The sequence below is a fragment of the Euprymna scolopes genome, chromosome 1, assembly GCF_053919585.1.
Source record: "Euprymna scolopes isolate OS-2025 chromosome 1, ASM5391958v1, whole genome shotgun sequence".
Taxonomy (NCBI): Eukaryota; Metazoa; Mollusca; class Cephalopoda; order Sepiida; family Sepiolidae; genus Euprymna; species Euprymna scolopes.
The window spans coordinates 192,713,033-192,730,329 of record NC_136482.1 but is presented as its reverse complement, the minus strand read 5'-3'; the positions used below and the strand labels follow the sequence as shown (position 1 = coordinate 192,730,329).

The 17,297-nt window shown below is 35.5% G+C and overlaps 1 protein-coding gene across 1 annotated transcript in view; it reads left to right on the top strand.

Moving 5' to 3' along the window:
* LOC145278625 (serine/threonine-protein kinase Chk2-like) overlaps positions 1-17,297 on the top strand; it is an 85,356-nt gene that overhangs the window by 46,281 nt on the left and 21,778 nt on the right. Inside the window, exons 6-8 of the mRNA XM_080130675.1 lie at positions 4,382-4,490; positions 9,462-9,515; positions 14,392-14,456. Coding sequence (XP_079986801.1) covers positions 4,382-4,490; positions 9,462-9,515; positions 14,392-14,456 — 228 coding nt within the window. The remainder of the gene's footprint in view (positions 1-4,381; positions 4,491-9,461; positions 9,516-14,391; positions 14,457-17,297) is intronic.

Below are 17,297 nucleotides of genomic sequence, written 5' to 3'. Positions count from 1 at the left end.
CTGAATCCATATTGTTTGTCAGTCAAGAGTTTAGCAGCTGTTAGGTGCTGGACTAGGGCTTTATTAACTAAGGACTCAAATATTTTGGCGAAAAGCGGGAGGAGGCTAATGGGGCGATAATTTAGTGGGTCAGTTCTTTCACCAGAATTCTTGAAGACTGGTACCACAGAGGCGGTTTTCCAGCAGTCGGGAAAACAAGATTCGTTAAGGCATTTATTGTAAAGTTTGGACAGAACTGGAGCAACCTCGGCAGAGCATTTTTTTAATAGCACAGCCGGGATGAGATCTGGTCCACATGCTTTAGAGGTGTCTAGGTTTTTTATAATAGCATGTACCTGAGAAGGGGTGATTTTCAAGTCGTCAAGTGTGGCGTCTGTTCGCAGAGGAAAATCAGGGAGTGAGTGGTGTACCGAGTTCAGTGTGGAGTTTGAGGCAAACCGACTGGCAAGCAGATTAGCCTTGTCAGTTGCCGTGCAAGCAACCTCATGATTGTTTGTTAGTGGGGGAATAATTGACTGTCCATTATTAACTACGCTGTTGTAGATTTTCCAAAAATCCCGGGTTCCTAATTTCTGTGCTTCGATGCGCTTTCTGGTGGTTTCAGAGTAATCTGACTTAGCTGTGTCTATCACTCTCTTACAATTATTTCTAGCTTCTATAAACTTCTGTTTATTTGAGCTGGACTTATGTCGGTTGAATCTGCGGAACGCATGCTGCCTTTGACAAATGGCAGCTGCACAAGCAGAAGTAAACCATTGGGGGGAGTGGGGCTTGCTATAGTATTTCCGTGCGGGAACATGTGCTTCAATAGCAGTTTTGAACCATTCAGTTGTCTCATTTGCACACTGTTCCGCTGGAAGAGTAAAGATATTTTGCCATGGGGCATCTCTGATGAGCTCCCTGATGGCTTCCCAATCAGCCTTTTTGTAATACCTCGTTGTTTTGAGTAGTGGGTCTTCAGTTTTAGGGCGAGAATTTAGGCTGATTTCTACCATTATCACAGCGTGATCAGCATTCCCGAGTGGGCTATGGGCATTTGTTGTACAGTCATTGGGAACTGTTGTCAGAAAGAGATCTAGAAGTGAGGCATGTTGATCGTGCTGGTCTGGGAAACGTGTCGGAAATGTAACCATCTGAGATAGGGAATGAGATATAGAGAAGCTATATGTGGCGCTACCAGCTACGTCTGTGTGATTTGAGAATCCTAGCCAGTTACTGTGGTGGACATTGAAGTCACCAAATACATGTATTTGTGCGCTAGTATCGAGGGAGAGTGCTATATCTATGCTGTCTGAGACTTTGTTTATTAGGGTACAGTCTTGGTTTGAGGGAGAGCGGTAGAGAAAATATAAGTAGCTAATATTGTGTTGCATATTTAGTCTGAAGCACATAAAGGCCTGGCCCTCTGATTCTAGTTTTATTTCTCTAGTTAGGGGGAGAGTGTTTCGAATATAGACTCCAAGTCCATGCATATGTCTGTCCGAGTCCTTACGGTAGAGTGGGAGATAACCAGGCATGTTAAAGTGGTTAGAGGGTATGGAGGAGTGAAGGTTAGTTTCACTTAATGCTAAGATATCCGGGGTGTTTACAAGGAGAAATGACTCAACATCATCTAAGTTAGTTCTAAGCCCGCGGATATTAGTAAATGCAAGCCTCAAGGGAGGAGGCAGGTTGGTTTTCTTTGAGTTTGGTCCTGGTTTAAACGTAACTTTTGCTTGAGCTGTCATTTCATTTTATTTTATTTAAAAGTTTCAGTTAGGGTGGATGAGTGAGGGGATGCTGGACAAGTAGTTGTGCAGAATACCAGACATGCAATACAAGTAGACCATCAGCTGTCCTCACCCACAGGATTGTGGCCTCAGGAAAGCCCACCGGGGATGAGTGCAGGGTCCCTTTCCATGCGCGACATGGCACTACAAACATCCCGATATTTTACAACTGTTGATGGAGCAGCCGCTCTAAGCGCTACCGAAGAGTTAGGGCTCCTGTACTATCAGTCGGAAACAGCAGCCAGGAACTGTCAATCCGGTACCCTCAATCCATTAGGCAAAGCCAGCCCAGTCCAACTGCACTGACATATATGGCACTGAAGCACCCCACTGTGTCCAGTTTAGGGGGATGGGATGTGGCAGGAGTGGGGAAAAGCGGCGTTCATTACCCTAGTCAGGAAACAAGGTCAACCACTGGGTGATTCAAGCGAGTCCCTGTGATAGTACCTCTACGCCTGGCCAATAGGCAAAGAAGGAGTATGAAAGCCGAGCGATAGACAGAGTCTATCTCCTCCTTAAGCAGTTTAGGTTTGCCAACCGGTGATTTGTTTGAGTCACCAGCTCTAGGAAGGTTGTCATCCAGGACTGAAGAGACCTCCCTCCCCTAGGTTTAGTTTCAGAGTTTTCCTTCTCCTAGACGGATGGCCTGGGAAGACCTACGGGTCCATCAGCTCCGAGGGGGTTCGCCCCGCGCCTGGGTCCTAATCCAGGTATTTCTTCGACCCCGCATGGGTAGTTAATATAAATCTATCCAATCATTTCAATGGTCTTGAAGCACTTCAACCGACTGACACAAATGTTGAATCCATGTGGTAATCATTCAAAAACAATGTCAAAGAAGTAGCACACCAAACTCTCAGCACCACCAAGAGACGTGCCAAAGATTGGATATCAGGCCGCACAATTGAGCTTGCAAACAAAACAAACTTGATGCTCCAGTTCCGATGACTTCTGTCAGCTATGCCACAAAACCACCTGCTTTGCGAGAGCTGACCGCAACATCTATTGGTAAAAAATTGCTGAAGAGTTAGAGCAAGCCTCATAAGTAGGTAATACAAGGAAACTTTACAGCATTCTCCATTCAACCACCAAACCTTTTGGAGGCAGCAGTGAAATCTTAATCCATAAGGTGAGCAACGCTGGAGTAATCACTTTACCTCACTGCTTACCCCACCCCCCACCCATCCCAGATCAATGCTGTCCCTTCTGATGCTTACGACTGTTATCACCCTTCCTACAATGAATGAAGTCCTGGACGCCATCAAAAAGCTGAAAAACAATAAAACAGCCGGTGAAGATGGTTTTCGATCTGAAATCTTCAAACATGCTTCAAATGTCCTGGTCCCAATTTTACACCAAATTATCACCCACGGTTGGGAAACCGAAACCTTCTTGAGGATTGGAGCGATGCTGTCCTGCTTCCCCTTTTCAAAAAAGGAGATAAATGTGTCTGCAGTAATAATCATGGCATCAGCCATATCGATATCAGTGCAAAAATCTTTGCCATCATCTTATTAAAGTGGCTTCAACAGCAAAGAGACATACGTACACGACAATCAATGCGGATTCTGCACAGGCCGTGGCTGTATCGACCAAATATTTACCCTCCGAAGAGTGCTTGAACAGTGCTGGAGCTACCAGCAGAAAACCATCGTCTACTTTATTAACTTTGCTGATGCTTTCGACTCTATTGATCGTGGCGCCCTTTGGAAGGTTATGAATGCTGATAGCATCATACAAAAACTGCTCGATCTTATGACGGCCTTTTACCACTCCACCCGCACAAAAGTTTGCGTATATGGTCAGAAATTATACTTTTTTATATCGGTTCCGGTGTTCATGAAGGCCACATTCTCTGTCAACTGCAGTCGTGGCTTTGGTCCCGGTAAGAGATAAAGCTCAAAAGATCAGGATCTACCAGTCCGCACTTTTCTGCTTTATGACTGCGAAACCTGTGTGTGCAAGTGACCTTCGCAAGCTGGACGTATTTGACCATCACTGCCTACGCCACATCCTATGTGTCCGCTAGCAACAATTTATCTCCAAAAACATGGTCAGGGCAGATGCTCCCTTCAACAATGCTTCTTTGCTGGTTCAGCCATGTGCTTCTCCGAAACCCAGGTGACCTCATTCATGAAGCCATTGATCCAGCACTACCATCAGACTGGAAGAAACGCTGCGGGGGCCAACTCAAGACCTGGCTCAGCACGGTGAAATGGGATACTGAAATGATCCTTGGCCCCTGCCTCTACAGGTCCCGTCAATGGAACCACAAATGGCTTACACTTGTAGTAAAAACAACCTCTGACCGCCGTCTTGGTCGGCTGTTATACGGGATGCAGTGAATTTGTTGGATGGAGCTGGCCCAACCAATCCAGTGCGAATGCTGCAATAACCAATCAATCTTACAATATATGTCATTTTTTTTTCCCATAAAACTTGCATAAATTTTTCTATAATATTGATTATATTTTGATATCTATGTACAAAAAAATAATGCCTCCCCCCTCCTCTCCAATACAGTAATCAAGCATTGTTTGTGAGATTTTGGTAACTTAATGATAGACTCGTTTGATAGAATTTCAAAAAGTTTTCTTGCTTGTTTCTTTCAGAGGTGCGTGCGGAGAAGTAAAACTTTGCTTTTCAAAAGGAACGTGCAAAAAATTTGCAATGAAAATTATTCCCAAAAAGAAGTTTTCGATAAATGACAGAGTACAGATAGTAAGTATTTTTCATCTTGTTGTTATCGCACAAGAATTCATCATCATCATAATGTCCATTTCACATGCAGCTTCAAGAAATTAACTTCCAAAGTAATCTATCTCCGGCCAGCTCTTTATTTCTCCCTCTTCCCCTAAAGTCCATTTTTACAGGGTGACCCAAAAAAAAACAAAAGCTAAATGGAGGCTATCTAGAACATATGCTGTAGAATGGAGAGAAAAAAAGGCCAAAGACCGTAGTGTTTTGATGTGATGTTTTGAATATAATAAACTAGTTATGGCCAAAGTTTCATTTCATTCAGACAAAACACTAAGAAACGGGGCCTAATTAGAGTTGGGGCCCGTTTTTTTTTTGGGGGGGGGGTCACCCTGTATTATTTCCATCTTTTTCCTTGGCTTTCTCCTATGAATTAACCTTACTACCTCAACTGTTCTGCATCTATTGATTCAAGAACTTTCATCTATTCTTTCAAATTGGCAATATAATCAAAATTTCCTGTTCTGCACACTATACGTTCCTGATTTAATCTTCCTTTAAAATAATTAGAACTAAGCCTGTCTTTAAGACTCGCATTACACATCCATTGTATCATATCGTTTCTCTCCATACGGCATGTCCGCCACTCTCACTGGTTAGGTTTCACTTCTATACATACTCACACTGTATACACCAGAAATAATGCTCTGCTTGTCAGCTTTACAAAAATCGTACGACTAAAAATTAAGCACGATCAATGTACAACTAATTGCCACTGCTGCTGATTAAAGCAACTTCAACAAGGCAGTCAGTTGGGTCCGTCAGCATAAAATATCGTAAAACAATAAATAATGTAATAAACAATAAAATGAATTTACTCAGAAGTTTGGAGAGGTTATTTTTGGCAAATATCTTTCTAAGTCCATGCCTAAAAAGATATTTACTAAAGAAAACTCCCAATTTTTATTAAATATTCCCTCTTACATGGGTGATCTACTGAGTCTGTTGGCACAAAAAATGTTATTAAAATAAACAATAAAACGACTTTAGTAGCTCTAGCACATCTAAATAATATATTCCACAGAAAGTAAAAGTGATAAAAAAACAAATATATAACAAATAAGTTTCTGTAGCCAATAAAATATATGTTGAAATTTACCTGCATAATATTATTTGTGTTTTAACTTATTTGAAAGCGTTTATTCAGTTTAAAAAAAAAAATGTCAACATGATATGTCACAGCTTTGAAGCTTAGGTAATCGAATTGTCAACAGGAATAAAAAAAAAAATGCAAAAAAAACAAAAACATTGTATCATTTAAACCTTGATAATCGCTCAAAAATAGAAAATTAAATATTGGTACTTATAAAAGAATTTGTTTTTTCTTTTGAGGGATGTTTTTTGAAGGGAGAGGTAGTAGCATGTCAGTATTTTGTGCATATTTAGATTCCAAAACCCATGCTGTGTTTACATTTTGAGAGTTCCATCTGAGCAAGGAAAGAGCAGTATGTGTTTAACATTTTATGGTAGTTCCATATGCGCAAGTAAAGTGTTAGCAATGCATGTTAAAATGCCAATAATTCTCTAACATTTTGTTAGAATCACTGTATTAAAATTTTTGGGTTTCCAGTATTTAATTATACCGCGGCATGTTTTCACCCTCTCCTGAAGGCGATCAGAATGATAAAAGAAAGTGTTATCCTAACAAGTTAGTTAACGTGTAAAATTATATGTGTAAAGGGAAAAAAGCAAATATTAATCATTAAACTGTGACTGATATAATATCGGTCAACAACTACTCGTATGTTGTTGACATTTGATGGTGACGACCATAAAGAAAGAAAGAAGAATGTAGAAGATATGTATTGTATGTTTGCATATGTTTTAGTCTTAGCAGAAAAGCTAAACAGTCATTACTTATGTAAAAGGCGAGGATGATTTGTTCACGGTTGGTATATACTGAAAATTGTCTATTAATTGAAATTGATGGTGTGTGGAGAAGTATTTGTTTTAGCGACACTATATTGTAATGTTCTGAAGTGTTCATTTAGAATGATCTAATTCCAGAATAAGAGAATTAGCAGGTAACCAATCAGAGGCAATGGATTTTCTTGAGGGAGACTTTATTATTTTTTTTATTCCACTACAGGAAAGATAATGGCATATGCATGTATGAGCCAGTTACAGCTGGTGTAAGGGTACAATCTGTGAAATGTATAAACGTCCTCCTGGTGATCATGGTAGGTCTAAATATTAAGAGGGAAAAATAGGTACCCCTTCCTCTAACAAGATTGTGATGGTGTTGATCCTAGGATGTAATATAGTATTTTATTATCACAATTGAATGTGTCTACAAAAGTTTTGAAAGCTACATAAGATAGTGGCTATTAGCCTAGCTGTATTGAATTTTATGGGGTATCTTGTTGCAAACCTATGATACTGTAGCCTAGAGGGAAATTCCTGCGGCTACTTTATTAATATAGAAATATACACATATTTGTTAAATTATTTTGATTTTATTTTTGATGTAAAAAGGAATAAATTATGATTTTTTATTTTTAACAAATTGACTGAATTTTGAAAAACTTGTACTAATTTTTATGCATCATCCAAGTTGTTTCTAGAATTGATTTAAGTTAGTTTGATAAAATATCAAATTGGTCAAATTATAACACTTTGTTAAAACATATTTGAGAAATTAATCCTCTTCAAATAATTAGCATTTAACATTGTATTTCAATGTGAAAGAAATCAACTAAAGTACATACCATACCGAAGCGGCACTCACCTTAGAGGAATCGAACCGGCTTCCTCCAAAGTTTCATGGGAATATAAAATTTCATAAGCGGTCCACAAGCTGCATGTATATCCCCATCAACAAAGATGATGGCATTAGGTTTTTGCACCTCTTGCAGAAAGGTGTCAAGATACTCTTACATACAGCATCTGGTATTCCCAAATGGTCACCCCTCTGCTACTGACCAAGCTCAATGTTGCTTAACTTAGTTAACCTAATATGAACCGGTAAGTCTACATGATTATGCCATATTAACTAAAGTAGAATTTAGTCGGTTTATAATTAACATAAAATATTAGAGTTTATTATAAACTACCAGGATACTCAGCATTGCCCGGTTGTAAGCTTAAATATATTTTAATATCGATTACATATTTATTATTATAGAGACAATTTTTTATTGATTATTATATTGAACCTAATATAGTAGTCAGATTAAAACTAAAAAAGTATATATGTATGACTTGGTTGCCATCAGCTAGAATTGAAACCAAAATATACCCTCATCCTTAGCCTCTGAACTGTGTGTGTGTGTGTGTGTAGAAAATTTCACTTGTCGCCCCCCCCTTTTTTTTTTTTAAGATGGAATTGTCCAAGACAAGATTCAAGCAAGCAAAGACGCCTAGACAGTTTAATTCCAAAGTATTATAATTTTTGAGATTATATTGTAAAGTTTTATATATAATAATTATGTCAATTTGAATAAATTTTATCTTTTTTTTACAAGTTAGTGAATGTTTATTTGCACTGTCTATGAAACCTTCATATGCTCAAGTACTTTCAACCATCATCAGTTATGTTACAATTAGAATTTAAAAAATATTTTTGCTGGTAGCTTTATTTTGTTTATTTTTTTCTGTTCAAGGTCATTTACATTTTTTAAGCAACTTTGATCTAACATGCGTAATTTTGAATTCACATTTTTGTTGGTAAACGCAAGTTTGCTTGTGTTATTTTTGTATTTAATCCAATCATTTTCATACTAAAGGTTTATTTGATGTTGATGGCAAGGATTTTATAATTTTGATCAGTACATTATTTCTTTTTTTTTTTTTTTTTTTTTTTAATGGGTAATCTGGTATACAATGTTGAATCAACTTACTAAATATCATAGCATAAATGTTGCTAGGACTAAGCTTCTTTCCTTCAACAACTACAAAAAAACCCTTCTCAACCATCAATTGCCATGAAAAATAAAACCCTACCTGAAACCCTATCTTTCAAACTCCTTGGCTTAACGGTCCTGGATATGACCTTAAACTATATCTGATGGTGAGGCCCCAGCTTGCAGGCTCTGAGAAGTGTGGAACCATCCTTTAATTGCCATTGCTCCCAGGTCCACTCTGACCCGGAGTGGTAGTACCTGTTAGGGTCCCAACTATGGCTTAAATAGAAACTGACTTGCAAAAAACAAATATATTCTATTAAAAAAACCTTGGTTTAACATTCAGACATTATGAAGTGGAATAAATACATTGAGGATATTGCCATGGTTGCTGCAAAGAAAGTGGATGCTAAAAAATTATATGAGAGCATCTTATATCTTTATAAATGCATGATTCAACAATGCAAGGAGTATTGTTGGCTGGTGCATCTATCACTCGTCTCTCTCCCTTAGACTCACAAATTTAATAGGCCCCACACTATTGGCCAAGTTCCAACCTTTGTCTCATTGATGCAATGTTGCATCTCTGTGCCTGCTTTACAAATATTTTAATGGAATGTGTTTTGATGAACTCATAGCACTTGTAACCTCTCAAGGTACCCCTGACAAAAAGCAAAATTCCACTCCTCTGTTAAGGTCCCTAGTTGCCGGAAAGCCTTCTACTCTAATAGTTTCTTCCCCTCAGACTGCTAAATGTTGGACTTCCCTCTCTGCTTTCTGCTTCCCTGACTGTACTAAGCTGCAGAAGTTTAACTGTAACTGCTCAACTCCCAACACTTCCCTGTTAGACATGATCCCAAATAGTAGCTCCTTATGTCCCAAATATACCTTGTTTGGGATGAAAATGAATTAAAAAAACAGAATTAAGGAATTATAAATTCAGCCCAACTGTTTCTTATGTTCTATTTGTTCAAAGTTGTTTTTTTTTTTTTGAAAAACAGATATAAATCCACTTTTCTTAATTCATTTTTATTTGATTTGATTATTTTACTGTTTTTTGTGTATTTAAAGATTTTTTTTCTTCTCTTTTTAGAATGATCCATCACGTATAATGATAGAAGCCAAAATATTAAAATCTGTCAATCATGTAAGTGCCATCATCATCACCACCATCATCATTTAACATTTTCTATGCATTCTGCAAATTCTGATCTATCACTGTTTCTGAATTTTTGACATGAGGACTGATCATTTGTATTGTTTGAATTATTCAGACTATTCTTCTCATCTTGAGTGTGATTTTCATAATGTTTAACCTGATGTAACCTCCGACCTTCAAGTGTATCTTGCTGAACTTTGAACTCTGAACGAATTTCGTATGAAACCCTTTATTTAATCCATGGAGGTAGCATGCTCCATTCTGAGATTGAACCTTTACCTGAAGAAGAGTATCACTTTGAATTGAATATTACTTGGCATTTTTACCCATTACACCATGAGTCCTTGTGGTTGAAGATTCAATAATGATTATTATGGAAACCATGATGAGACTTGTTGATGTGGAAAAGTTGGTCAATCCACATAGGATCTTTCTAACATTCATATCATTTTACTTGTATGTAAAATTTTAAATATTTTATTTGATATATTGCTAGCATGAGTGCCCGGCGTTGCCCGGAGGTGTATGCTGAGCAAAAAAAAACAAAAAAAAAAACGGTCATTTTTTTTAACTTTGACCCCTATTATGAACCCTTAAAATTTATTGTTTTGGGCTCAAATCAAGTTAGATCCATGTCCAAGGAACCTATATCTAAAATTTCAAGTGTTTAGACTCCAAATTGTCAGGAGTTTGGTAGAGTTCTCAAAGGTCATATCGTTGAACTTTGACCCCTTAATTGTCAAATTTCTGGCTGAAAACCGATCACATCGATTTTCCCAAATCTCAGTACCCTGTATATCAAATTTCGAGTCTGTAGACAGTTATTGCATAGGGAAATGTACACACACACACACACACACACACACACAGATACACACACGTTCACTTTTATAGATATATAGATTTCATCTTAATGAGACGCATCAGTGGTGCTAGAGAAGCCTACATCATCAGTCGCTGGGTTGAGATATATATGTATGTGTGTGTGTGTGTGTGTGTGTGTATATATTAGCATTACAAGTGTATGCTGTATTTGTGGATATCGGCAATATTATATACCTAATGTGCTTCAAGAAGTCATCTTTTTTATTTGTTGACCAATTTTTAAAAGAATTATATTGATGGAAAGAGAATAAAATAAGCATTCCAATGATGTTCATCTATTTTTCTTTTATGCGTTCAATATTTTTATGCTCCAAGTTAAAAATGAAAAAAAAGACGGTAAAAAATGACGACAGCAAAACTGTTTTTCAATGTTTATATTTTATACGTTACATTTGGATACACATGTGTGGGGTTAAATTTGATAGAATATTGCTGAAATTTTACATGCTATATAAACAAGAAGTCCATCTCTACTGGTGTTTTTTATGTTTTTACGACCACAGGAAGCAAAGTTACGACCGAACAAAGTTGACGAAGAATATTTCAAAATTGATAAGATAAATTGGCATATATCATCCATTTTCATATAGATAATAGTTTCAGAATAATTTTATGTATATGTAAATATTTGATAATTATTAATTGTCCGTAAATTTATTTAAAATGTTATCATTTATAGAAATTAATAGATAAACGGCTTGCTAAGCGCTAATTCTAACATAATGTGGTGAGCTGACTAAAATATTCTCTTAAAAATAGAAAACTGTTTCTGCTTACATCTTATTAGACTAGTCATTTTTTTATTCTGAGTTTGTCGATTTAAAAAGATTATTTTCAAGTTTTTCAAATTTGATTTCCAAACAATACTATATTAAAACAGTTATTTATGCCATTTTTTTGCGTTCACTGTTTTTTTTTTTTTTTTTTTTTTTTTCCCCCCCCCCTCAGGTTCACATATTTTTTTTTTTTTTTTTTTTTTCTGTTTTTCCGATTTTAAGAAATTTTAACATTTGTTTGCATCACATTTGTTTTTGTTTTTTTTCCGATTTTTTTTTTTAAAGTTTTAACATTACTTTTTTTTTTTAAAGTTTTAACATTACTTTTTTTTTTTAAAGTTTTAACATTACTTTTTTTTTTTAAAGTTTTAACATTACTTTTTTTTTTTAAAGTTTTAACATTACTTTTTTTTTTTAAAGTTTTAACATTACTTTTTTTTTTTTTTTTTAAAGTTTTAACATTACTTTTTTCTTTTTTTTTAAAAAGTTTTAACATTACTTTTTTTTTTTTTTTCTGACACATTCAAACAGGGTTATTACTTTGCTTATTCTTTTGTTTTGATTTACTCTCTCCGAACAAACACACACACACCTCTAAACACCCAGGCGACGCCGGATACCCCCGCTAGTAACAAATAAAAGGTACTTGTGCACTTATGCTACCATGCTGAAATATTATTTAGAAACCCATTCTTAACATGGGGAAGGAAGTGTGTTTTGTTAACTATTTTGTACTTTCACCTAACAATGAAATAAAAAAGATATTGTGAAACTTGAATTTATTTTAACTCCTTGTCAAGACTATTTTTTCGAATCTGTAAAACAAACCCGTTTTTCAGTTTTTTTTAAACTGAGGATATCTAAATAATAATAATATTAATTAGGCTGTTAGATAAAGAATTTCATTGTTGATGCATTTTGTAAATTTTTACCTTGTTTCCACCTTAACATTTTTCTTTAAAATGACTACCTTTTTTAAGGTTTTTGGGTACGCTGAAAACAAATATCACATTTAAATTTTCCACAAATAAGTAGCTTTCCGGATATTAAGCAATGTCATTTCTTACGTTATTGCTAGTGGCCATCTTGGTATGTGCGTTTGCGCATGGTTTCTCAAGGTTGCGTTTGTGCGTACCAAGATGGCCACCAGCGATAACATAAGAAATGACATTGCTTAATATCCGAAAAAGCTACTTATTTGCAGAAAATTTAAATGTGATATGTTTTCAGCATACCCTAAAAACCTTAAAAAAGGTAGTCATTTTAAATGTTAAGCTGGAAAAAAGGTAAAAAATTACCGTTTTATTTCTTTTTATATAATTGAATTTTCAGTAAAACAATAAAAGAAATGACAAAAATTACCATCAACTGGTGAATAGATAGTTGTTGCTTATCAGGATTCCTGGTATCCTGGTACTGTGAAAGTTACATTGGGGATTCATGTAGAATACAATTTATGGGTACATCTCAGAAAATAGGGTATATTTTGGGCCAGATAGAGGATTTACAAAATTGAAAATTAGACTAGTCCCAAAATGCATAAGTTCCGGTCGGCTATGGGAATTTCCATCTTTTACAGAAAACCAAAATCTGTAGGAAAACTTTTCTTCGATTTATTTCTAAGATTAATTCATATCTACTCAATTTTTTTTTTTTCTTTGACTACTAAAAATTGAGTAGATATGGCTGCCCACACTCAGAATTTAGGAAATTATAATTGAGAACATAAAAATCTTACATAATGATCCCAATGTAAAATGACTCAAAATTCTAGAGGCTTTGTATATAAAAACGAAAATTCCAACAATAAATATCAACTACAAATCCAGTTGGAATATTTTAAAGTGTCTAGGTACATAATTAACAATAAGTAGGCGAGAAGGAAAAGGGGGAAAAATGTAAATTTTCAATTGTAATTTTAATATATTGTAATTTTAATACACCTGTTTAAATATTGTACATACATTCAGTTAGATATGCCTTAAACACCTGACCACATCTCCCCAAACATACTTTTCTATAAATAGCCACATGTTTTAAACCAAACAGACAAACAAACACCTGATGATGACTGGTTTCAGTAGAAAGCGCTAGTGGAAACAATGCAACAGCACATATATATCCTACATACAAACATTTATTGGAAAAAATCAAAAAGAAAATCATTAAACAGAAACTCTCCATGCTTTTCAACAATGTATGTTTAATGAAAATATGCTGCCTAAATATACATCATAGTCTTGAGCCCCTGGAGGGGCATAGACTATCTATAACTTTGTAAATACTTTTTGTAGTGAGGAATTCTTTTTTCATTATATATACATACATACATGCACACACACACACATATATATATATATGTGTGTGTGCATATATAAGAATTCTTTTTTTGGGGTGAGGGTGCTGGCCCCACACACCCAACCTTCTCAGAAGCTACATACAGCGCCTAGCTTTCCCAAGTGGTCACCCATCTGGTACTGGCCAGGCTCAACATTGCTTAACTTTGGTGATCTGACGAGAAACGGTGTGTCAACACGATTGTGCCATACATAAATATGCATCTATTATATAAATCTCACCTGTCTGTTTAAATGTATGTATGTATGTTTATATGTCTGCCTAAAACTTTCAACAGAGGCGACAGATTTTCACGGGATCAGTATCGTTTTGAAGCTCGACCCAGCGGACGACAAATATCGAAAAATTGGCTAGAAACATTAATTCCTTCACTCTCCACTAGGTAGTTTTCTACAAGGAGGGTCAATTATTTTGTGTCTCCATTTTTGCAAGTCATCGTATTGGTTGGAATGACTTTACTAATTTTAACGTTCCGAACTTCCGGTTGAGTCATGGTGTAGGGGGTAAGACGTCAGGTTTTCTTTCACTTTCTTTTCCGCTTTCGCGTCATGCGTTCGAGTTTGCTTGCTTACAACGACTTTTTTTTTTTTTTTTTTTCGACACACATCTCCAAACACCTAGGCAACGCCCGGCATGTCATATATATGTGTGTGTATGTATATATAATGAATTATTACTTGTAGAAACAGATTTGTTAGATTGCAGGACTAACTAAAGCTCTGACTCCAATGTAAGACCTTGGCATAAATTCCATCCTGAAATGTAATCTAATAACAGAAAACTCATTTAAAGATTAACTGTTTCGTTAAAAATTTTCAGTTCAATTTCCAATTTTATCTTTGCAGCCTTGTATTATTGAAGTTGAAGAAATCATCGACACTCCTGAAAATCTTTTTATCGTACTTGAGCTGTGAGTAAACTTTTGTTTTGTGAAAAATTTTGTAGACTGAGTGAAAAAAAAAAAAAAATGGGTTACATCATTCATCCAGTTGAACTGTTACGTTTCTCTTTGCCAGAAATTGTTTGCAGTCATCTCCTCTTTGAAAGAAACTGATAATCTTTGAAATATTTGTCGTTTTATCTGTTTTCTGTTGTGGGATGCACTCTTTTTTACAAGCGTTATTTACTTATCATTGAAGTTATAAATTTAGTTTAGTCACTTTTCTTTTTAGATTTGAAAAATTTGTGGTTGATCTGAACATGACTTCCAACATGAACGAAACAAAAGCAGATATGACAGATTAATATTTGCAATCAAAGAAATGGCTCTTATACAGATGAAAAGTAAAAAAAAATATTTGGTTCTTCGTTTTTTATATATATATATATATATATATATATATATATATATATATATATATATATGCCCAAATTTGCCTACATTTGTATGTTTAGTGTCCTGGCAGGCTAGCTTTAGTTTTGCTGCTTTGGGATGAATTTTGCTGAGGAGTTTTCTTTGCTTGGTTGTCTCTCCTGTGGTCTTACCGGGTCACTAATATATATATATATATATATATATTAGCAGGTTGTCCAGTTTTGCCTAGTCATAAAATATGCATTAATATTATATTTTAATTAATGCAAAATTCTTTTTTATAAACAGAAATACCATAGATATTAAATGTAATCTTAGATTCCTTAAAAAAAAAATGGAACGAAACTGAGACCTGTGCATGCGAGTATTTTTTTCTAAACAGCTCACTTCTTGTTATAACGATGTATGATCCGGCACCATTTATAACGTTACCAATGCCGCACCAACCACACCGGGTACCGGGCGTCCTTAACCTCGTCGGATTCCACTCGATGTTGCAGGTGTCTCTTGATTGTACCTTGTCTCGTTACAAGTTGGCCTGTTGATCGTCTTTACCCACTGTGTTTTCATGGAGGGGCGCTTTTCCTCTCGATCGAATCGTCTTTCTTTCCATGTGTAGGTAGTCTCCAGGTACATCAATCACTCCTCTGGTCCTTGCGGCTTGCTGCAAAATCAAGAGTCCTCACCACAACAAACAGAACTCCGGGTTATAACAGTAACAAACTATTTGTTTTCATTACTTCATAACAACTACTGTCTAATTTGAGGCGACTGACTATAGCAGTGAACGATGTAAGACCAGACCAGTAAAGTCACAGAGTTCCCATTAACACAGGCTAGTTCCCATCATAACATCAGGCCCTGAAGGGCTCCCAAATTAGGAGCGCTTGACTAGCCCAGTCGTTCGCTTTGCTGGCTACGACTCTTTTCTGTTTAGAATTCCTTTTTCTTAATCCAACCCCTTTTTCCCCACCTCTCCTTCAGAGAATGGTTACAAACACCTTTCTTTCTTTCTCTTAGAGCTTATCTCTACCAAAACTCAACCCCCACCTGCACTGAGGTTTTTACTTATTACCAATTAGGCGTGATTAGTCACCCCAAGTCGAACAATGCTTGGCGGCGACCCCTACCCTTGACCCACATGCTTCATATCCCTCACAGAGGGTTTACAAACAACCTTTTTCGTTGTTAACAGATATATAACAGCAATGAGATAAAACAATTATCATTTGTTTTTGTTTTTTTCCTTTCTGACAAAATCCCATAGACATTTCTGTTTAAACAACATCAAACCATCATCATCATTAGAATTCAGCCATGCGAATTCCTCTGAATTCGTGTTGACTAGCAAGGTCACTCGGCATCGCCCGGTCCCCATCGGGTCACATTGTAAGTAAAAAAAAAAATAAAATATAATAATCGAGCTTAGATCAAAACCAAAACAGAAAGACAATGACTCAAGTATGATAACCATTACATCAGCTTGACACAATCTTTAAAAGTGTTTTCAAACTTATTTTTAACATAAGGAATTTGTAATGTGACCTATTCATGAAACAGCAAGCAGATAAAAATCCGATGACTCCCAAGTATTAATTTAAAAATTTTTCCCTCTTAGCAGCGCTTTTTTTCGGGATTAAAACTGATTTAAGTTTTCCACATGTCTGAATATCCTATACACCAAATATCAAGGCTGTAGATCAAAAATTTGTTTAATATATAGGTTGAGCAGTTTCCTCACGTACACACATTCTCACTTTTATATATATATCAATATAGTTTTTTAAGGGAATTAGCAAAAGTTGAGTTTTGCAAAAAAAAAAAAAAATTGTAACAAAAGGGAGTGGTAAATCTTTTCTGAAAACTGAAAATCTTTGGCCAATTTAGCAAAACTTAATTATTACTAATTGTCTATGAAAACTGTTTTCATTAATAATTATTTTTGTACCCAATCGTTTTTCATAATTTTGGGATATGTTCATTACTGCAACATGAGAAATAAGTAGATATCATTGGTTTCACTTAAATTCAATTTTTCAGTTTTTGAATATTGCTACATTAACAAAGAAAAACCAATTCTATATAATTATGTATCCGGCAAAAATAAGTATCATCATCAAAAATTAGAAAAAAAAACGATCGATGATCCATTCTGAAGATTCATCTAAAACAGGAGAGATAGCTCTCCTATGCGGTTGTAATTTGACACCTCCCCCCTCCTTCCCATCCATCATTTTTCCTCATGTCAAGAATAGCTGTAGAAATGGTAACATTATTTCTAATGTCATTCTTAACAGGATGAGGGGTATATTATGTTACAGGAGTTACTTCCTATTTCATATAACTCTTCAGAATGGTCCATGGTAACTCCTACAAAATTTATAAAAAAATTTCATATTATTTCTAGTTAAATTTCTACTTGATTATTTTTCCTAA